At 47.3% G+C, this 23039-nt stretch overlaps 2 protein-coding genes across 2 annotated transcripts in view; one reads left to right on the top strand and one right to left on the bottom strand.

Moving 5' to 3' along the window:
* Positions 1-15411, bottom strand: part of SRD5A1 (steroid 5 alpha-reductase 1) — a 40287-nt gene extending 24876 nt beyond the window's left edge. Inside the window, exon 1 of the mRNA XM_065905755.1 lies at positions 15030-15411. Within this exon, the coding sequence (XP_065761827.1) occupies positions 15030-15316 (287 nt within the window). The 5' untranslated portion in view covers positions 15317-15411. The remainder of the gene's footprint in view (positions 1-15029) is intronic.
* Positions 15412-15996: 585 nt separating this feature from the next.
* The window catches only part of NSUN2 (NOP2/Sun RNA methyltransferase 2), a 32092-nt gene continuing 25049 nt past the window's right edge, over positions 15997-23039 (top strand). The window contains exons 1-3 of the mRNA XM_065905754.1: positions 15997-16155; positions 16253-16410; positions 17720-17824. Coding sequence (XP_065761826.1) covers positions 16066-16155; positions 16253-16410; positions 17720-17824 — 353 coding nt within the window. The 5' untranslated portion in view covers positions 15997-16065. The remainder of the gene's footprint in view (positions 16156-16252; positions 16411-17719; positions 17825-23039) is intronic.

Genomic DNA, 23039 nt, shown 5'->3' with positions numbered 1-23039 from the left:
ATGAAACATCAGGAAAGGGGCCAGGACTGGATACAGGGCCTTAGGCTGACACCGGTCTCTTCTGTTGCTCTCTGTCCTTGGAGGGCTCAGCAGCGACCCTGATGTCCACAAAACCAGGAGGCTGGAACAAACTGTCCCGAGCAATGCCACCCAGGCCCACAGACCTCAGGAGGGAGCTGCGATTGTCCTCCCCACCCTCTCCTTCCCCAGAGGCCGAGCACGTCCCCGGGGACCGGCCGCCCTGGCTCAGAGTTCCTGGGGCCGGGGTCTTCAGCGACACTCAGACGCGACACGCTTTCCAGAGGGGAGCACCGTGCCCCCTTCCTGGCATCTTCCAGGTGGTCTTTCTCCTTCTGGGTTATTTCCCTTTCCTTGGAAATCCATGCAGCAGCTGTCAGCAGTGTTTTCCTTTGACTTGGGCCAAGAGGAACCAGAATGGGTGGGGAGGGGCAGCTTCTGGACATGGCTTTTCCTGAACCTTCCTCTAGACTTTGGAGGGACAAAAGCAGCTCAAGGTTGGCGGTGACTCCGGCCATTTATCCGGGGGAAGGTCCAGGCTCAGACAGCAGGGGAGGCGGGTGCCTCTGCTGGGCGGACACAGCGCCTGCCAGGAGCCAGTTCTGGGACCCAGGTCATCTCGTTATGGAGCGTGTTTGTGTTCAAATGATCTCACACACCGCCTCGCCCTTACCATTGCCTTTGGGACATGAAGAGCACCCCTCGTGGAAAACAGGCGCTAAGTCAGAGACTGAAAATGCCTTAGCACAGACATCATCTCTTGAGAAACCATGAAGCGCATCTTTGGAGAAATCAGGTTATAAAGCCATTTTCTCTTCTGCATACACAATTGCCAGGTCCCCAGGAGCTAGGAAGAAGAAATCCTGTTTCCTGCATCATCAGGAGGGGTGTGGGATTAAACCTGACACTTTGCTCCTCACTGTGTTACAGCTTGCTCATTTTCTTTCTGTTCCTTGTCAAGAAAGAATATGGCCTTTCCATAAAGTTCACATTTGTAAGGCAATCAGGAACATGGGCGTGTTTCATGACTGGGTGAACCTCAATCTCTGAGATGCTGGAAGCCCTGGGGTTCTTTGATGGCTCAGGGCAGTTTGCGGTCCACCTCCTTTTGGGGGTGAGTTTACACGCTTAGACAGCAGAAGAGGACTTCTCATAGTTTCTGACAGAATGTTCTCAATAATCCCTAATCCTACACATGCCTTTTTTAATTAAAAAAAAAAAAAAAAAAAAAACATGTCAGAACCATTACTATGAACCTAATGAAAAGATCAGGACCAGAGGCTCAGAGGAACATGGGGAAACTCTCTCCTGGGTGATGGAGAGAGACACCAGGAGCTGGCCACCTCCATGGCAACATCCTGGGTGTGTCATCCGCCGCATCCCAGGGGTCAGCCAGAAGCAGGACCAGGCAGGGCTGTCTTTGTCTACTCATGTTGCAGCACATTAGTCTGTAGAAGTCATCTTTGCTTCTTTATTTCGTATTTCTACTAAGCTAGTACAGTACTTACGTTAAGTGACAGAAGTGGGATATAAGATTTTGTGTGCTTATATATCCGTGTTGTTATCTTGACTACTTAAGAAAAAATGATCCAAAGCTTATAAAAAAACAATGAAGGAGGGACTTCCCTGGTGACCCAGTGATTAAGACTTCACTTTCTAATGCAAAGGGTGCAGGTTCGATCCCTGGTTGGGGAACTAAGATCCCACATGCCTTGGGGCTAAAAAAACCAAAGCATAAAACAGAAGTGATATTGTAACAAATTCAATAAAGACTTAAAAAAAATTGGTCCACATTAAAAAAAAAAAAAAACAAAACCAGTGACAGAGACGGGAAAGAGATATCCCAAAATACCATCTATGTTATCTCTGAGGGGTGGAATTCTAGGTGGGTTTCTTTTTGTTTCCTTGAATTGCTCTGCACTTTATAAGTTTTCTACAAGGGGCACCTATCGCAATTGCAGGTTCTTTTGCACACAATACGCAAATGAGTATTTTAAGTCCTGATCCCTAATACATTCAGAACAGATCTGATGAGAAATATGATTTCTGGGAACCTGACAAACTCAGGCAAAATCAAAGGTGGGAATGGAGACACAGATAAAGAGAAGAGAGTTATGGACAGGGTGGGGGTGGGGGTGGGAGAGGGAGGGATGCGTGGTGGGAGGGACCCGGATCCATGCACACCGCCATATGTAAAATACACAGCCCACGGGAATCTGCTGACTCAGGGAACTCAAACTGGGGCTTTGTGACAACCAAGACGGGTGGGATGGGGAGAGGTGGGAGGGAGGTTCCAGGAGGAGGGGACACATGTCACCTATGGCTGATTCATGTTGATGTTTGGTAGAAACCAACACAGTATTGTTGAAACCAACAGCTCACTATAAAGAAAGCTGAGCACTGAAGGACTGATGCTTTTGAACTGTGGGGTTGGAGAAGACTCTTGAGAGTCCCTTGGACAGAAAGGAGATCCATCCAGTCCATCCTAAAGGAAATCAGTTCTGAATGTTTGATGCTGAAGCTGAAACTCCAATACTTCTGCCACCTGATGCGGAAGAGCTGACTCATTTGAAAAGACCCTGAGCTGGGAAAGACTGAAGGCGGGAGGAGAAGGGGATGACAGAGGATGAGATGGTTGGATGGCATCAGCGACTCAATGGACATGAGTTTGGGTAAACTCTGGGAGTTGGTGATGGACATGGAAGCGTGGCATGCTGCAGTCCACAGGGTTGCAAGGAGTTCGGAAATGACTGAGCAACTGAACTGAACTGAACTGTGGCTTAGCTGGTAAAGAGTTCACCTGCAATGTGGGAGACCTGGGTTTCATCCCTGGGTTGGGAAGATCCCCTGGAGAAGGGAAAGGCTCCAGTATTCTGGCCTGGAGAATTCCATGGACTACATAGTCCATGGGGTTGCAAAGAGTGGGACAGGACTGAGTGACTTAAATAAAAAGAGATCCCATGGACAGAGGAGCCTGTGGGCTACAGTCCATAGGGTCACAAAGGCTCAGACATGACTGAGCAACTAAGCATGTATGCAAGCACAAGGCAGGCATAACATGAAGACACAGCAGAAAACTGAAGAAAGAGAAGGGCATACCAATCCCTCAGCCTTTGCCTTCTTTTGTGCCAAAGTACAGAGTGACAGAGTATTCTTTGTGTTTGCAGCCTCACCTCAAAAGGGCAAAATCTTTCTTTAAATACATCTCTTTATTGCAGTTTTATCACTACAATCACTAAATTCCTTTCTTTTTACAGAAGGAAGGATAAGCAAAAGGAACTGATCCAAATCTAGAAGTGCTGTAGATTACAGTGATGTCAAATTGTTGAGAAAGAAGTGAAACAATTATTAAAATTAACAACCATTCTCATTTAAACATTTGAAAATGGTTAGCTCTACCATTTCCTAGTAAGTAGATAAGTAGATGCATGCTCAGTCATGTCTGACTTTGTGGCACCATGGACCGTAGTCTAGCAGGCTCCTCTGCTTGTGGAATTCTCCAGGCAAGAATACTGGAGTGGGTTGCCATCTACTTCTCCAGGGGATCTTCTTGACCCAGGAATTGAACCTGCATCTCCAGTATTGCAGGTGGATTCCCCGCCACTGAGCCACCGAGGAAGCCCACCATTACCTAAGTTACTGCCAGATCACCCAAGTTGGCTACTTGGTGTTCCAAACTTGGGTTGGTGACCTTATAGGCTGCCCTGGGAGATGATGTCCAATCGCTTCTCTTTCGAGGGTCAAATCATTTGCTGAATGATTGTGTTATTTCCTATAGCAAGAAAACTGAACAAGAGTCTTCTCCAATGCCACAGTTCAAAAGCATCAATTCTTCGGTGCTCAGCTTCCTTTATAGTCCAACTCTCACATCCATACATGACCACTGGAAAGACTATAGATTTGACTAGACGGACCTTTGTTGGCAAAGCAATGTCTCTGCTTTTTGATATGCTGTTTAGATTGATCATAACTTTTCTTTCAAGGAGCAAGCGTCTTTTAATTTCATGCCTGCAGTCACCATCTGCAGTGATTTTGGAGCACCCCCCCCCCAAATAAAGTCTCTCACTGTTTCCCCATCTATTTGCCATGAAGTGATGGAACCAGATGCCATAATCTTAGTTTCTGAATGTTGAGTTTTAAGCCAGCTTTTTCACTCTCCTCTTTCACTTTCACCAAGAGGCTCTTCTGTTCTTCTTCACTTTCTGCCATAACGGTGGTGTCATCTGCATATCTGAGGTTATTGATATTTCTCCCGGCAATCTTGATTCCAGCTTGTACTTCATCCAGTCCAGCATTTCTCATATAAGTAAGCAGGGTAACAATATACAGCCTTGATGTATTCCTTTCCCTATTTGGAACCAGTCTGTTGTTCCATATCCAGTTCTAACTGTTGCTTCCTGACCTGTAAACAGATTTCTCAAGAGGCAGGTCCGGTGGTCTGGTATTCCCATCTCCTTCAGAATTTTCCACAGTGTGTCGTGATCCACACAGTCAAAGGCTTTGGCACAGTCAATAGGGCAGTAGATGTTCTTCTGGTATTCTCTTGCTTTTCTGATGATCCAACGGATATTGGCAATTTGATCTCTGGTTCCTCTGCTTTTTTTAATCCAGCTTGAACATCTGGAAGTTCACAGTTCATGTACTGTTTGAAGCCTTGCTTGGACAATTTTGAGCATTACTTTGCAAGCGTGTGAGATGAATACAGTTGTGCGGTAGTTTGAACATTCTTTGGCATTGCCTTTCTTTGGGACTGGAATGAAAACTGACCTTTTCCAGTCCTGTGGCCACTGCTGAGTTGTCCAAATTTGCTGCCATATTGAGTACAGCACTTTCACAGCCTCATCTTTTAGGATTTGAAATAACTCAGCTGTAATTCCATCACCTCCACTAGCTTTGCTCGTAGTGATGCCTTCTAAGGCCCATTTGACTTTGCATTCCAGGATGTCTGACTCTAGGTGAGTGATCATACCATCATGGTTATCTGGGTCATGAAGATCTTTTTGTACAGTTCTTCTGTGTATTCTTGCCACCTCTTCTTAATATCTTCTGCTTCTGTTAGGTCTGTACCATTTCTGTCGTATATTGTGCCCATCTTTGCATGAAATGTTCCCTTAGTATATCTAATTTTCTTGAAGAGATCCCTTGTCTTTCCCAATCTATTGTTTTCCTGTATTTCTTTGCACTGATCACTGAGGAGGGCTTTCTTATCTCTCCTTGCTATTCTTTGGAACTCTGCATTCAAATGGGAATATCTTTCCTTTTCTCCGTTGCCTATCCCTTCTCTTCTTTTCACAGCTATTTATAAGGCCTCCTCAGACAACCATTTTGCCTTTTTGCATTTCTTTTTCTTGGGAATGGTCTTGATCACTTCCTCCTGTACAATGTCAAGAACCTCTGTCCACAGTTCCTCAGGCACTCTATCAGATCTAATCCCTAGAATCTATTTGTCACTTCCGCTGCATAATCTAAGGGAAAAGCTTGTGCACCAGGACCTAAGAGAAACGAACAGTGACCCCACAAGAGACTGACCCAGACTTGCCCGTGACGGTCCAGGAGTCTCCAGCGGAGGCGGTGGCCTGCTGCAGGGTCGGGGGCACTGAGTGTGGCAGTGTGGGCGTGGGACCTTCTGAAGGAGGTCACCATTATCTTTACTGCCTCCACCATAGTTTGGCTTCAGGTCAAATAACAGGGAGGGAACACAGCCCCTCCCATCAACAGAAAATTGGATTAAAGATTTATTGAGCATGGCCCCGCCCATCAGAACAAGACCCAGTTTTCCCCTCAGTCAGTCTCTCTCTCATCAGGAAGCTTCTGTCAGCCTCTTATCCTTCTCCATCGTTCTGACAAAATGTAGATTTTGTTGTCATTTCCTTCTCCGAGGGATGTCCCAGACCCAGGGATCAAACCCTCGTCTCCTGCGTTGGCAGGCGAGTCCTCTACCAGTGGTGCCATCTGGGAAGCCCCTCGTGTGCTGAGTGTTAGCTGCTCAGTGTCTGATGCTTTGCGACCCCGTGGACTGCAGCCCACCAGGCCCCCCGTCCACAGGACTTCCCAGGCCAGAAAACCTGAGTGGGTTACCACTGCCTTCTCCAGCGGATCTTCCCGACCCGGGGATTGAATCCAGGTCGCAGGGGATTCTTTTTTTCAGTATATGTGCTGCCGAAGCGAGCACTGCAGGGGATTCTTAGCCATCTCAGCCACCAGGGAGTCCCTGAAGTCCCTCACGACACCTTTAAGAGAGGCTGACCGAGGCTCTCCCCAGGTCATCAGCGGAGTCCAGCAGGAGGGAAGCTGGACCCCAAGCAGGTGACGTGCTTTGAGGGGCTGCCATGAGGGATGACAACAGAACCCAGACCCCACAGGGTCCCAGACCTGGCTGAGCACATGCCCTGGGGTGGGCGTTTGAGAGTCTGCACTCTGGGACGTGGGGGTGGGGCGGGGCGCGTTTGGCCCCCTTCCTCTGTGGCTTCAGGGCAAAGGCGGTAACTGGGGGCCCCAGTGGCAAATACACAGCCCTGCGCTCCAGTGGGACTTGGGTTTGTGACTACCGTTACACAGAGGAGCTGATGAAGAAATGACGCAGTGGGACCGCCCAGTGGGAATCAGTGACAGGCGCCCTGGGTTCGGGTCACACCGAGTCCCTGCTTGGCTCAACAGAAAGCAGAACAGGAGCTGAGACAGGGTTGAGGGCGCCACCCCAGGACCCTGGCGCAGAGAGGCTCTGAGCAGACCTGATAACAGAAAGCTGCTCATTTCCAGCACGCACATGCCTGGGGTGAGCAGGAGAAAGGTCGAACTCTGCATACAGACAAAACCCAGGGCGGTGTGAGAAGGTGTGGCCAGGGCTCTCTGGACTCAGACGCCTGAGATCAACAGCTGACCCCATGCAAGGGCCGCTGGCACAACGACATGGTTTGCCATGGATAAAAAAAGTGCCCACAAACATCCTTGTCCGTCCCCGGGGGTCAGGGCCTTGATGTGCTCTGTCTGACAGCTGTCCCCTGCCCTGCTCCTCGGCAGGCCTGCCCCGCCGTCCCCGGCTCTCCTCCACAAAGGTCCTGTTGATTCTACCCTTGTACGTAGCAAAAGTACAAAAGTCTCTCTCATCCTCACCGATGTCTTAAGAGAACATCTTGCCTCCATCTACAAGTCCACCAATGAGCAGGGAGTGAGTGGATCCTCTGTGCTAAAGGAAGACTATAAAAACACGCGAGCAGACACCCCTTCCCACAGACCACGGGAAGCCCCTCCATCTGGCTCTGCTTCTTCACGATGCTAATGCTCCCCTAGGGCAGGGCCCTGCCCCCCTCCATGGTCAGCCCACAACCCAGCCCAGGGCCTCGGCAGACGGCCACCAAGTTCTGGAAGATGCTGCCCACTCGGGCTTGCATCTCCCAAGCACGTGTCCCAATTCCTGTGGTTTTCATTTCTTCTGTCACCAGTCTGACTCAGGTTGGGATTCACACAGCCTCCCTTGTTACTGAGTCTGGGCTGGCCGGCAGAGCCCCGACAAAGGAGGGGAAAGAGACGTCTCCCGACTGGCTGGATGCTTTGGGACCAGCTCTCAGTCCCTTCTGCACTCCCGCTCTTGTCCACTTCCTCCGGTAATCAACAGCCTGGGGCTGATCAAACGGAGGCCCCTACTTCCTCAGAGGCACAATCCCTGCTGGGACCAATAGGCCCTTGTTATCAGGGCCAAGCTGAGCATATCTGGTCTAAAATTTGGCTATAAAACTATGATCACAGAAAAATACAATTTTTGACAATGTGGTCACAATATTTTTTAGACTCCAGAAAAAGCTTGATGAAAAAAGTTCTATCTTTAAGAATTCTTGCCCTGTGGAAATAATTCCTCCTATACCTTTAGACCAGAGCTCTCTGGATCACTTATTTAGACCATCTCTAATTCCTGAAACCAAAAGGAAAAAAAGGGGAACAACCTTTTAAAATATTACTCCAACTATTTTTACAATTAGTGTGCTTTGTATTGTGCTATCTGATTCACAACTAAGTTTGGAAAACATAACTTTGTTATCCATTTGGATAAATGTATGTCTCAGGGTGTGTCTTTCTTTGTTTTTTAGAAAATATTGCTGATTGCCAAGATCAGTGTGTAAATGAGGTTTAATCTAATTGGCTTTAAAGAAAAAAGTGGGCGCTTACAATTCAAATAGTTCTAAATACAAGAGAAATTAACCTAAATGAATTTCAGGTTCATGTGAACTGGGAAATATTCAGTATTAAACACCTGATATTAATGCTTGTTTGTTGATCTAAATAATGTACAAGTGTCTAAGAGTAATTAACAATAAGCAGAATATTTTCACTGTACCTAGTTTTAATACAAGTTAAATATTATTATATGTGTTACAAGTTTATCAGCAAGGAAATTCCCTCAAGTGAAAAAACTTCTTAAAAATGCAAATGAGATATGAGGCTTTAGATAGACTCTATTAAGGATAATTATGCTTTAGGAATGTCTGTCTAAAATAGTCTCTGCAGACTGGGGTAACTTGAACTTCTAAGGGTTGTGCTTAACTAAGTGTTGGAAGTCTGTTGAATAGCTAAGTCATTTTCCAAATAAAATAATATTTTGAAACATTTACTACTGAACACTAATCTCCTCTTAAAGAGAAACTAAAGTGATTTGGGATTAAAAATGAATGATGTTTGGTGTCATCCTACAATGTTCTAAGAAAGCAAAGGTTTTAGAAATTATTAGTGGTATCTATGCTCACCGATCTATAAAATGCTCATATAAAAGTCAATTCTTAGTTGCTTAAGGGAAGTAGGAAGTGTGTTTTCAGTAAAGAAGGTATGAGGAATGGAATGGCATTTTGTGGAAAAGGAAGTAAGCCTGACTCACAGGTGGCTTTTTAGGATGGAAGAACACAGTGATGGGTACAGAAAGTGATAAGGTTTGTGACAAGTGAACCATGAGCAAAGAATCTTGTTCATGGTTAAGACTAAGTTTAAAATAAAGTTAATTTTATCTTTAAATAAAGTAAGCTGGTGCAAAAACTAGAATTTAGCTTTTCTCTCTGTTTAGAGGACACCTTTTCTTCAGATGTTGAACTGCCTCTGCTAGTAGTTTTAAATTTTAGTTTCTTTATCTCTTAAATGATTCTGAAATCCCTTATTGCTACTTTGGCTAAGTGAATAGTATTGTTTCACAGTGAATTATAATCCCATTTGACTCAGTCTTCTAAACCTTTTTGATATTTGTTGACAAAGCTTCCTAAATCATTCTAATGAAGAAGATTTCTAGCTAATCTTAGGATGCTTCAGAGGGCCTCTGAAACATCCCAAAGAGAGATATTACACTAATTAGATTCATTTTGTTACAGAATTACATGGGGGAGTATTGTCAAGTGAATAAGTCTCAGGTTATATTGTACAGTAAGTGTTACTAATAAAGATGTCCTAGAAACCGTGTGGAGTTCCTAAAATTCTGATATGTTTGGGTGTAATGTTATCAGGCATAATTCTAGTTACTATCTCAAAATATTGTCATAGCACTAACAAAGTTTTGGAAAAATGCTTCCTCTTCAAGAAGATTTATAGAAAGGACTTTTGGATAAATACCAGTTTCTGAACTGGGTAAGGATTCTAGTGGAAAACCTGATGACTTCACAAAGGTTAACTAAAGGACTGAATGGTGAATATGCCTTACGGTTTCTATCTGAAAAATTACTGATTTGAATCTGTGTTTTCCAGCTGTAAGAAAAAAAAGAAAAACCTTCTTCTCAAAGTAATTATGACAGTAATTTGGTAAAATTATATTTTATAAACAAATTGAAACATTTATCTTTTCTATCTGAACCCTCCATATGCTAGAAGCTCTTAGTTTCTGGTAACTTTATCAGATTAGTTAGGAAGGTTATCTCAGTAACAGGTATGGAAATCTCAAAAGGCATTCTGGAGACCTTGAGAAGGGAGGATCTGTTACTTAGATCTGTTAGGCAAAATCTGTGATAAGCCTTTGGCAAAGCATCTACCTACAATGTCGGAGACCCGGGTTCAATCCCTGGGTTGAGGAGATCTCCTGGAGAAGAAAATGGCACCCCACTCCAGTATTCTGGCCTGGAAAATCCCATGGATGGACGAACCTCAGAGGCTACAGTCCATGGGGTCACAGAGAGTAGGACACGACTGAGCAACTTCTTTTTTCTTCTTCCTAACCCTGAAAGGTTTTATTTTAAAAGTTCAGTCTGAGACTCTATTAAAGTCTCAGCAAAGCAAAAAAGTCTATGATCAATTATGGTTATATAAGTCATCAGGCCAAGTTTATTGAGACCAGACCTATATTACAAACAGGTCTTAATTTGGTTATATTTGGTAAAAATGATGGTGATTTTAGGGAGAAGGGGATGTTACAATGAATGCTAAATCCCAGCTTGTTAATGGAGGTCTGTATCTGCTAAGACTCACTTCCCGGATGGTTCTTTGCTGTTAGGGTATATTAATGTAAAATTTAATTGAATTATTAAAGGACACTCTAGGGTAGTTTCTGAAGCTTATCTCAGTAATCGGCCTTTGGATGAAGATCAGATGCCTCACGCATGACCTGCAACCAAGACTGGAAGAAGACATAGTTTAAGGAACTCTCTCCAACCTGGATGAAAGGACCTTTCTATCAGGTACTCTAAACTAACTCATGCCCAGTGAAACCGAAGGGAAATTGACTCTTGGGTTAACTCCCACTTCCAAAGGCCCCTAAGCTGAACTGGTCTGCTGACCAGAGATGCCTGCTGACCTCAAACTCACCTTAAAACAATGCTCAAACAGAGGAAATTACACTCCACTAGGACGAGAAGAAGAGGATATCAGAAGTAGACAGCTTGCCCAAGATGCTCATCTGACTTGTATGATCATTTATAACGTCTTTTTGATTCCTTGGACCTATGCCTGTCAATCAAACGCTTTCTATCATGGACATGAGTCAATGCTAGTTTAAAACTCAATCCAATTGTTGGGTTGTGGCCAATTACCTGTGTCTAGTACTTTTGGGTTACCTTGATGGATTTCTGCTCTCTAGGGCTCTGACTGGATACCCACTAGGAAATTTATTTTAGATGAATATTTAGTCCTGTTTTGTCTATCATGATATTACTAGATGGGATCCTCTCACCTGGTCAGTTAATAATATCTGCTCTGATGCTGGCCATACACTTAACTTTTCTCTAGTGGCCATTCAAACTCAGTTGGAGCGACAAGCTAAGTCTCCATAAAAAATTAACCTCTCATCTATTAAAAGGAAAACTCTCACAGTTATGGGGTCGATCTACATGGTTAATACCAGGCTATGATCATTTTAGTTTAAAAGCTCCTCTATGTTGGGAAGGCTTAAATCATACTAAAAATGACCAACCTGGTAGAGACAAGACTGGGTGTTTCACGAACTGTGTCTATTATTACCCTTAGAGAGAGTGATTGGTATGGAACTCAGAGGGTTTGTGGCACTAATTCAAGGCTGTCACAGCTACAGGGATCAAGCTACAATACGAAGGTGTAGCCTGGGATTCCCATGAATTTAAGGTCATACACGTTAACAAATTAGAGGTAACCCCAACCAATCTACCATTGGTATGATCCCAGTGGCTCAAGGATCTGTATTCTACTGGTATGACCACTTAGCAGCTTGTGTGTGTGTGTGTGTGTGTGCACGCACGCACACGCGCTCGTGCACACATGCCTTCAATGGGGTTAAAAGGATGTAATTTGCCATATCTAAGCCTTAACATGGAGAAGGCAATGGCAGCCCACTCCAGTACTCTTTCCTGGAAAATCCCATGGACAGAGGAGCCTGGTAGGCTGCAGTCCATGGGGTCTCGAAGAGTCAGACATGACTGAGCGACTTCACTTTCACTTTTCACCTTTATGCATGGGAGAAGGAAACGGCAACCCACTCCAGTGTTCTTGCCTGGAGAATCCCAGGGATGGGGTAGCACAGAGTCGGAGACGACTGAAGTGACTTAGCAGTAGCAAGCCTTAACAACTTTCATAAGCTTTAAATGATAGTAATCGGGCTATTAGCCTACTGAATTCTGAGATCTCTATGATGAAAAAGGCAGTGCTACACAAACGCATGGCCCTTGACATCCTTACAGCATTTCAGGGAGGCACCTGCGCCATAATTCAAACTGAATGCTACGTTTTTATACCTGATGAATTCTCTAATATAAAACATTTGGTGAACCATATGAAAAATCAGATTTCTGCTTTAAGTGACCCATTCCCTAGTCTTGACGATCTTTTAAAAAAAAAACTGGTTTGCTGTGGGAGGCTCATGGCTAAACTATTTACTTTTAATTCCACTAACGTTATTAACTATGCCATTTGCATTTTGCTTGTTTCACAAGATTATTATTTCTTGTATTACCAGGTATATGACTGAGCCTCCAATGAAACTGATGACTAGACTTGAAGCAGTTGATCAAACGTATAGCTTGATGTACGATCAATGATTGTAATAGTGTAACTCTAGGTATTTTCATGCAAAGAGAGGGAATACTTTCCTGGACCATAACTAGAAGACAGGTGTCCCGACATCTTTGTCTATTAAGACGTGGTCCAGTAATAGCACCCTGGTTTTGGCTTATCAGCAGAACCTTCTTCAGAACTGGGAACGAGCCTTCCACCAAGGTGGGACAAAATGGCCCAATGTACAGCCAGATTTATGATCACAAGCGGAACGTGTCAACTACAAATTGGCACTTACCAAGATCACTGCCATCTGTCTGCAGGGAAACTGAACTCCAGGCTGCTATAGCTGTTGACCTTCAACAACCCCTGAGGGAGCAGAGTGGAGTGAGGCACTCTGTGCTCCAGGGAATCTGGCGGGACAGGTCTTTAGCTAGTTGGATGTTTTTAGAAACAGATTTTATGATCTCAATCTTTGCATCTCCTCATATCTGGAGAAAGCACTAAATCCCTTCACGGTGACATCAGATCCTCATGACTAACAAAAACCTTTTTGTAAAATGAGGGCTTCAAGGCATTGAACGCCCCCTTCACCAAAACCTTATATACTGACTTCCCCCCACTGCCGCTTTGGAGCCGTCTCTCAGAGCTATCTGAGATGCTGCCTCCCGGGCTACTTTCTTCATTTTGCCCCCAATAAAACTTCACTCGCAACTCTCAAGTTGTACATCTTTTTTTAGTCGACAGTGCTCACTGACTTAGGTCAAATGACCGTTGAATAAATTAGCTGCTTGGGTAGAATGGAAGATGTTTATCTCTTCTATTTGGAAAACTTGTCGTCATTCAGTTGCTCAGTCAAGTCTGACTCTTTGCAACCCATGGACTGCCGAACACCAGGCACCCCTGTCACTCATCGTCTCCTGGAGTTTGCGCAAGTTGGAAAGTTTGGAAAACGTAAATGTCCCCAAACCACCAAGCTACGTGTACAGTAACATGAACAACTGTGGGCGGCAGCCTCGCTGTAGAGGTTTCCTCTCTTCATGAACGAAATTACTGTCCAGGTTTAAATGCTGCAAGTCATTGATTGGCTCCCTGTTTTGGTTTGGACTTAAAGGCAAACTTGGGCTTTCCTGGTGGCTCAGATGGTAAAGAATCTGCCCGCATTGCAGGAGACCTGGGTTCAGCCCCTGGGTCGGGAAGATCCCTGGAGATGGGAATGGCTACCCACTGCAGTATTCTTGCCTGGAGAATTTCATGGACAGAGGAGCCTGGCGGGCTACAGTCCATGGGGTCGCCAAGAGTCGGATGTGACTGGGAACACACTGATGAGTCTGTTAGCGAGCTTGCTTACTGGGATTCTCTAGGACTGTCAGGTACAGAGCACTCATAAAGACTTCGTGGAGCATGGACTGCCCATTTCCAGTGTCTGCTTAAAACTTAAAAGCAGACTGGGATGCAGCTGCCCAGAGGCTCAAGAGAGGCTCAGAGACATCCGCACTGACGTCTTCTACTGCTCTGTGAAGTGGGCGTCCTAAGGTGGGCCCCACAACCAGAGAGGTCAATAACCTGCCCACGTTCCCAAAGCAGTTGAGCTCAGGTCCCTGACGTGCAGAGCACACCCCTTTTAACTGGGCAGACTTTCGAAGTCTGAATACAAATGTTCAAATTTTGATTTTAAGCTTTCGAGCAGTCATTTGGTTTAGCTAGACAAAAGTGTGAAAGTGTTAGTCGCTTAGTTGTGTCTGACCCTTTGCGACCCTATGGACTGTAGCCCACCAGGCTCCTCTGTCCATGTGGAGTAGGTTGCCATTCCCTTCTCCAGGGGATCTTCCCCATTCAAGAATCGAACCCAGGCCTCCTGCAATGCAGGCAGATTCTTTACTAGATGAACCACCAGGGAAGCCCTTAAGCTGTGCAAAAGCCAAAACCTAAGACCTGGAGAGAGTCCCAGCTTGTTACAGACCTGAAGAGTACAGACACAGCCATTGAGCCTTCTTCACAAAAACCAAACATCTGGAAGTCAGCTTAAAGACCTTAGGTGTGTTTACCGCTTATTTCTTGGAAGGCTGCTTCCACAGTGCTGGGGGCACCTGCCTATACTGTAGTGGAGAAAGTGCCTGAACGTGACCCGACATTCAGTGGTTGTAGGAAACCAGTCCCCCAAGGTGCAAGTGACCATCTGATTGGGAGAGACAATCCTCCACCCTCAACAAAGAGTCCACGACGAACTGGAAAAGTAGGAAAAGGGCGCTGGGGGAGAGAGAGCAGGGCGCAAGGAGAGGCGCCAGGCCCTGGTGCACAGGTGCGGGGAGCCGGCCCGGGGCGGCGCGGAGAAGGGGGCGCAGCGGGGGCGGCGCGGAGAAGGGGGCGCACCAGGGGCGGCGCGGAGAAGGGGGCGCAGCGGGGGCGGCGGGGAGAAGGGGGCGCAACGGGGGCGGCGGGGAGAAGGGGGCGCACCAACCCGGGGCGGCGGGGAGAAGCGGGCGCACCAACCCGGGGCGGCGGGGAGAAGCGGGCGCAGCGGGGGCGGCGGGGAGAAGGGGGCGCACCGGGGCGGCGGGGGGAAGCGCGGGGCCGCCCGCTCTTACCGTTGCGCATAGTGGACCAGGAACATGGCCAGGAGGATGCAGTTGGGCCAGCGGTTGAGGCGCTCGGCCGGCGCGCCCGCGCCCGCGCACGCGAGGAGCGGCAGGGCCAGCGAGGGCAGCTCCTGCACCGCCCAGGCGGCCCGCGCCGGCAGCCCGAAGCCGGAGCCGGGCGACGCGTAGCGCCCATAGGGCGAGCCCCGCAGCTTCAGCAGCACAAAGCACACGACGCCCAGGGCGCATTCCAGGTAGGCGAGCGCGTCCAGCAGGAACCGCTCGGCCAGCTCCATGCTGGGGGACGGCAGGCGTGCTCCATGGCCCGGCGGCTGCGTCGGGCCACATATAGGGCGGCGGCGGCTGCGGGCGGGGTGTTGTGGGGGGCGGGAGGCGCGGTTACCTGAGGCCGGCGCCCGCTGTCAGAGCCCTGAGCCCGGATCCGCCCAGTTGCGGGCGGCCCCGGAGCCAAGCGCCACCCGTCTCTTTAGTCCTGGGGGGCGCGCCGAGGACGGGGTGGGGCGCGCCGAGGACGGGGTGGGGCGCCCGCTTGCCACGCCCACACGGCCAGAGCCCCGCCCACTCCAGGCCCTCCCCGACCGTCTCACCAGTCCTGAGTGAGCGCCGGAGACCCGCCCTGCCCACGCGCCTAGAGCCCCGCCCACCAGGCCCCCGCCCTCTAGGCCCCGCCCATTCCGGGCACTCCCCGGCAGTCTACCTAGTCGTGTGTGCGCGCCGAGGACGGGGCGGGACGCCCGCCCGCCCCGCCCACGCGGCTAGAGCCCCGCCCACCAGGCCCCCCCCTACCCCGGGCCCTCCTCGACCGAGCGTCGTCGCCGTGGTGCGCACGCGCGACCTCGGGCTGCCCGCATCGCTGCCTGAGCCGGCGCAGAAATCCTTGCGCTCCTGCAGGTCTCTCCCTCCCTGCAGGTGCCGGGGAGGCGCATGCGTGGACGCGCGGGGTCCTCGAGCTGCAGCCCGGAAGTGCTAGCTGCCGACGGTGGCGGGTCGCGCTGTGCGGACGGCGTGCGCGGCCGCGTGGGCCATGGGGCGGCGGTCGCGGGGCCGGCGGCTTCAGCAGCAGCAGCAGCAGCGGCCCGGGAGCGCGGAGGACGGCGGAAAGCGCAATGGGGCGGTAGGAGCCGGGGGAGGGCGGGCCGGGGCCCCGAGGCCTGCGGGGCGGCGAGGGGCGACTTCGCGGCCCCGAGTGCCAAGTTTCTCATGCTCCTCAGGGCTGGGAAGGCGGCTACCCCGAGATCATTAAGGAGAACAAGCTATTCGAGCACTACTACCAGGAGCTCAAGATCGTGCCCGAGGGCGAGTGGGACCAGTTTATGGGAGCGCTCAGGGAGCCTCTCCCGGCCACTTTAAGAATTACCGGTTACAAGAGGTAAGGGGGTCTTGCCTTTCACGTTTCTCGGAAAGTTGGGGTTTAGAATGCCCCGGGTTTAAAACGCAGGTGTATTTCTCCCAAGAGGCACACGTCAGCGGTGTGGATGCTAGAGTCTGGAGGCCTTGAGAGGAGGGAACACGGGTGTCCCAACGGAGTACGGGGAGGAGGACTTGGCAAGTTGGGAGGTTAGAATCAGAAACGAGCGTGCAAGCTGAGAAGCAGTTGACTCTTTGGGGGCCCGTTGACGATGCTTCATCCTTTGGAACACATGAGAACCTGTGACATTAGTGAGTTTTAAGTGAAACTTATGGTGTTTTCTCTCTTAGTTTTTTTTTTTTTTTTTTGGAGTTGTGTAACTGAGCACGTGGGCTTATTGCTAGTTGCAATGGAAAGACCAAATACCGAGGCAGCAGTCTTGCAGAAAGCGAAAAGGCTTTACTGCAGGATAGTCAAGCATGGAGACCGGAGGCAGTGCTCAGCTCTTCCCCATCAGCTGTTGAGCAGGATATTTTTTCTTGGAAGTAGGGAATAAGTGGAGGAGGGGGCACTGGAATGATGGGTGAAAATTAAAGGTAAATTTCAAGCATCCCCTGCAGGTGCAGCTGTGCTTCATACCTTTTTATGTGCAGTTTTGGGGTGGGGAGTCTGTTACATGTGGATTTTCCACTTTGTGATGTCTAAAGTTTACTGTGGGTTATTTAACTTATTGAAAATGTCTCTTACGAATATTTTGCCCTCGGCCTGTGGCATGTGGGATTTTAGTTCCCAGATCAGGGATCAAACCTGCACTCCCTGCATTGGAAAAAATGAGTCTTAACCACTGGACTGCTAGGGAACGTCCCTACTGTGGGTTGTATTAGTCCTTTAATGTGCCTCTGCTGGGCAAAATGGCTTTTAGGACTGAACCGTGTTTATATCCTGTTTCCCTGGTCTTCTTCGAAACAAGCTTAGAGATGTCATTTAATCACGTTGTTTCTTCCTTATGAACCTTTAGTGTGTAAGTTTAAGAATATGGTTGCAGTTGTACCTTTTGAAGATGATCTGCAAGTGAAAACGGAACTTGAGGAATGTTTAGGAGAGGAGTAGAATAGTATTGTGTTTAGTTTTTCACCTTTTAGAGATTAAAGGACAAGGATTGTTCATACTTCAAAAGAATGCAGTAAAATGGTAGTAATTAAAGAATGTCTTCACTGCACACAAGGATGGCTTTTGTTAACAAAACTCAATCTTAGGTTTATAAAGAGATAAAATGTATTGAATTAGCTTTCCAGATTGATTTGAAACTTCTAAAAAATTTTTTTGATAGCCATGCAAAAGAGATTCTCCATTGCTTAAAGAACAAGTATTTCAAGGAACTGGAGGACCTGGAGGTGGATGGGCAGAAGGTTGAAGTTCCACAGCCCCTGAGTTGGTAGGTATAACAAGGCATCATCCTCTTGGATATTTCTCTGGGCTTTTAATCTTTGTCACTTGAATTTATTTCTTGGTAACCTGTTTGATGTTGGCATGAAAGAACCTAAATACACTCTCGAGACATTTTCCTATTCTTATTCCCAGTGCTTTTTTCGCTGTTACGTCACACTCGTGTACAAGTTTTCCTTTGTGATTTGCACTGCTGTATATTGAAGTCTTGATTTCCGTCAATTTTTTCAAGTCAGTCCAGCTTCTTTTCTTCCTTGATGTTACGATTTCCACCATTTCTACTTAAACCCCTTTTCTTCATGTCAGAACTGTTGCAGACTTAATGTTTTGTTGCAGGGCCCGGCATAAGACCAGGTGAGAGTCAGAGCCTGGGAGACATGTGGAGTGGAGCCAACATTTCATTTTGCTGATTGCTTGGTTCACTGCATATGAACACACTACACAACAGAAGTCAGTCACGCAGAGAAGGAAAGGAAAGGGGGTGATGGAGGAGGCGTCTCGGCATGTGTGGGTCCCCTGCCTGCAGTTGGGCCTTGGGACAGGTGTGAGCTGGAAGTCCCCGCCTGCTCTGACAGCGGCTCCAGTGACGTCTGTCTATCTGAAACAGTTCCTTCATCTTGGAGCATCAGGTCCTTTGACAAAGAACCTTCAAGCCCCTGTCTTGGTGTTTTAAAGCGTCCGTCAATGGGTGTCTTAACAGTGATAATCTGAGACTGCCTCTTTATCAGTCACCCTTTCTGCTCCCACGGTGTCTTTCTAGATGTTACCAAACAGTGGATGTTTCCGAACAGTCCTCATGCAGATTCACATTGGCCACTGTGACTCCATTTCGAACTCCTTGACATCACCCAAAGTCACACAAGATGAGTGGAATTCCCGTGACTATAAATCACATCATAGCTCCTCTCCTGGCAAAGGCTCAGCAGGGGCTGCATCAGCTGTCCTGTCTGTCTCTGTCTCCAGGGCCCACGCTCACCCTCCTTTTATCCTCGCTGTCCTGTTGGTGTCTCGTGGCTCATTTGTGTGTCTTGATCCAGTTCAGGAGTGTGAAAGTGGTCCCGTCCATCTCGTGAATGGCCCAGAGAGTCAGGCACAAACCATGGTGGTGCCAAGGGCGGGGCCATTAGTTCAGCTCAGCTCAGTTGCTCAGTCATGTCTGGCTCTGTGCGACCCCATGGACTGCAGCACGCCAGGCTTCCCTGTCCATCACCATCTCCTGGAGTTTACTGAAACTCATGTCCATCGAGTCAGTGATGCCATCCAACCATTTCATCCTCTGTCACCCCCTTCTCCTCCTGCCTTCAATCTTTCCCAGCATCAGGGGCTTTTCCAATGAGTCAGCTCTTTGCATCAGGTGGCCAAAGGATTGGCGTTTCAGCTTCAACATCAGTTCTTCCCAATGAACATTCAGGACTGATTTCTTTTAAGATGGACTGGTTGGATCTGCTTGCAGTCCAAGGGACTCCAAAGAGTCTCAAGGCTTGGGCTATGGAAGTCATGAAGTGGTTAACAGTTACGTATTGCAGAGTATCAACTTTAAGGTACTGAGAATTCTCACAAAAGGACACCACCACATTTTAAATTACTATACATTTTAGATTACTATGAAAATGTGAATTGAACCAGCATTGCCTGGCAGTTTGTTGTTCAGTCGCATCTGACTCTTTGTGACCCCATGAACTACGTCACACCAGGCTTCCCTGTTCTTCGCGGTCTCCTGGAATTTGCTCAGATTCTTGTCCCTTGAGTTAGTGATGCTATTTGAAAGCATTGGTTCTTTGGACCCCAACCTTCTTTATGGTCCAACTCTCAGATCCATACTGACTAATGGAAAAACCATGCGTTTGATTAGATGGACCTTTGTTGGCAAAGTGATGTCTCTGTTTTTTAATACACTGTCTAGGTTGGTGATAGCTTTTCTTCCGAGGAGCAAGCGTCTTTGAATTTTATGGTTGCAGTCACTGTCTGCACTGATTTTGGAGCCCAGGAAAATAAAATCTGTCACTGTTTCCAATTTCCCCTTCTGTTTGCCGTGGAGTGATGGGACTGGATGTCATGATCTTTGTTTTGAATGTTGAGTTTTAAGGCAGCTTTTTCACTCTCCTTTCACCCTCATCAAGGTGCTCTAGTTCCTCTTCACTTTCTGCTTGAAAAAATGAATTTAACCACCGTTTCTGACAGCTTTTGAAGTTTTGACTGTTCAAGTGTTTGATGTATCTTTTGTTTTTGGCTAACCTTTGTTCATCACAAGCCAAAATGAGGTTCTCATTGTTCCTGGTCTGTGTGTTTGCTTGCTTTTCATCCTTTTATTGGCTGTTTGGATGTTCAGTGTCCGTATCACAGATGTGCACAGTGTCCACGGTGGAATGAGTACTGAGTGGCAAGATGCTTAAATCAGATCAAAACCAAATGTCACCATTGTAGAGCGTGTTTCTGGGATACAGGAATAAGTCTGCAGTATTATACCAAAAAATTCCATGATGGCTCTTTTGTTAAACAGTTTTAATCAGAGTTTAGAAGCTTGACTGTTAGAGAACAGGGAAAGGACTCTGAAGCCAGGTGCTGAGGACAGCGGATAAGGAAGGTGTCCCCCCCGCTGTGTCTGCAGTATCGCCAAGCGTGGCGACTGTCCCGTGACGAGCGGGTCCCCCTCTTAGTCACTGGGGTGTACACTGAGCTCTTGGCCTGCGCCATGGTTTGGAGGTTTGATGGATGGCCCTGGTGCTTGAAGTTGGGGTCGTCTGATGTTTTCGGAAGTAGGTTGAAGGTTGTCTTTGTGCATTTCTATGCATAATAATCTTCCCTGCGTTTGCTGCCTCACCCAGACACCTGGAAACATTTATTCCTTCCACCTTGTGTCCAGATGCAGCTTCTCAGATGCCGCTGCCTCTGCCTGTTCTCAGCCTCTGGGCAGAAAGAGGAGCTGGAGAGCCGGCCCTCTGGGGAAAGGGTGTCTCTCTGGGCTGTCCTGCTGTTTTTTCCCACAGTCCCAACCCATACGGAATTAGTCTCGCTGTTTTCATTGTTCTCTGCAGACTACAGTTGGACTTTGGTTTAACTGGCCCATTAAATGTTTAATGGCTGTTTTTCATTCTTGATTGTTGAACTTCGGATCTGGGGGCAGGACCAGTCAGTTCCAGACCTCTTGGAAAGGCCCTGCAGGTAAGGCCCTGTGGGTGAAGAATGCAAGGAGTCACCCCACTAACAGCCAGGCCTTCTCTTCACGATACTGTTTGATCCAGTTTTCTGAACACAACTGAAGGGTCTGAGCAACGTGTTATAAGATACAAGTTCCTAATACTCGCCCTTTTTTCATTATCAGTGACAACTGTGAGACAGTTTTATTCTATAAACGTTAAATCAAATTCACTGGTCAGGTGTGGGATACCCATAAATCAGTAGATAAAGCAGAAACTTAATCTGGTGGTTCTTTATATTGTGGAAATTGCAGAAATAGATCTTAATATTGTTTTAACCTTTTGAGACATAGTGGGATGTAATATAGGAGAAATATTTTGGGGGACCAGGTTTTCTAGAAGGAATGTTACGTATAGGACTTGGGCAGATTTCATTTTTTTTTCTTACCTTTCATAAATTTGAAATTGTGAGGGGTTAAAACATTTTTTAGAAAGCATTGTTTTGACAATCATTTGTTGCAAATGCACCTTGTTATTATTCTGTTTATGTTCTTTTTAATTGTCTGAGTTGATGGTTTATCCTAGATGTTGTACACAGAGAGTTTTCAACTCAGTCTTTGTATTTGAAAGTATTGAAAGTTCTTAAGTAATTTTCTCATAAGATGAAGAGCTTTCATAATTATAACTTAGAGTCAAATTTTATTCTTGTAATAGTAAATTTACATTTTTAACTGCTAGAAACTTAACCAATAAAGTGCATAAAGAAATATTCCCTCAAGTTATACCTAGAGTCTGCTGTCTATTAGAAAATGGAAATTCAACCTTGTACAATAAATAATGGCAGGCAGCATTCAAATTAGTGATGTTTGGTGGTTTGATAAGGTAGTTACTGGCATGTGTGCTGTCGTTGATCACAGACAACTCCGTTTGCCAGGAATCTTAAGAAAGCAGATGCTTGGCTATCACCAAGGGCCCATATTCTTGCCTGGGAAGTCCTGTGGACAGAGGAACCCAGCGGGCTGCAGTCCATGAGGCCACAGAGAGTTGGACCTGATTGAGCGCAGGCACATAAACACACACAAGGGCTGCTGAGGGGCAGCAGGTTCCGTCAGTTCAGCTGGAGCCAACCCAGATGAATCCCTGCCATTCACCTCTAGTGAGGCCACAGGGAGTAGTTAAGGCTAAATGCTTTTTAAAATTGCCTAATGAGTATGGTTGCATTTGGTTTTGTATTTTTGAAACAGGTTACATATTCAAGAGGGAAGCAAGCATAAGAAATAGAAACAAAGTTCCAGGACACTTGGAAGGTGGCCATGAACAGGTTCAGCCAGTTTAGTCTTCGTAATTTGGTGGAAAGCACTCATCAGACATAGCTCGTGATAAAATGACCGTTGAGCAGTTTCTTCAAATCTTAAGCCTCAGTTTGTCTCTGTCAGTCACTCAGATTTTCAAAGCAAACGTGGTGTTTTTCAAACATGCCATTCCATTTTCACAGCTGTCACCTTTGCTGCACTTGGATGCATGGCAGCTTTGTGATTCTGCGTTGTTAGATTGAGCTCATCCTTATACCTCAGACTGAACGCTGCGCGCAGTGCGGCTGGGCACCAAGCGCCACGTGACGCCAGGCGTGGCCCCACGTGTCCTGTCCTTGTCCTGACCCGTGCTGCCGGAGGTCAGCGGGTGGACAGGCGCACGGGCCGGTGACGGAGCCGCCCACCTCCTCGTCTGTGATGGCCTCGCTGCACACCGTTCACGTGTGTTTACAGAGACGCTTGTTACAGAGATGCTTTGTTCCTCAGTCTGTGTAAACGTCAGCCTGGGACCTCAGATTAATACGTTTTTTATTTCCAAGGTTTGGGGGTATATAGAATATTTCACAATATTATTGGACTGGTTGGTTTTGAGAAGTAGTGAAAAATACAGCAAAAAAACCCCTGTAATCAAATGTTGGACTTCTGATAGCTGCCCTCTGGCATTGTTTTCATGCTGTGTGATCCGCACTGGAGTTTGTCTCCCTAAGTCACGACGGTGGAGAGTGGGGGCATCGGGGTCTCCCCTCTTCCCCTG

This window comes from Muntiacus reevesi, chromosome 14 (genome assembly GCF_963930625.1).
Source record: "Muntiacus reevesi chromosome 14, mMunRee1.1, whole genome shotgun sequence".
Classification (NCBI taxonomy): domain Eukaryota; kingdom Metazoa; phylum Chordata; class Mammalia; order Artiodactyla; family Cervidae; genus Muntiacus; species Muntiacus reevesi.
The sequence above is the reverse complement of the archived record's forward strand: the minus strand, read 5'-3'. Positions and strand labels throughout refer to the sequence as shown.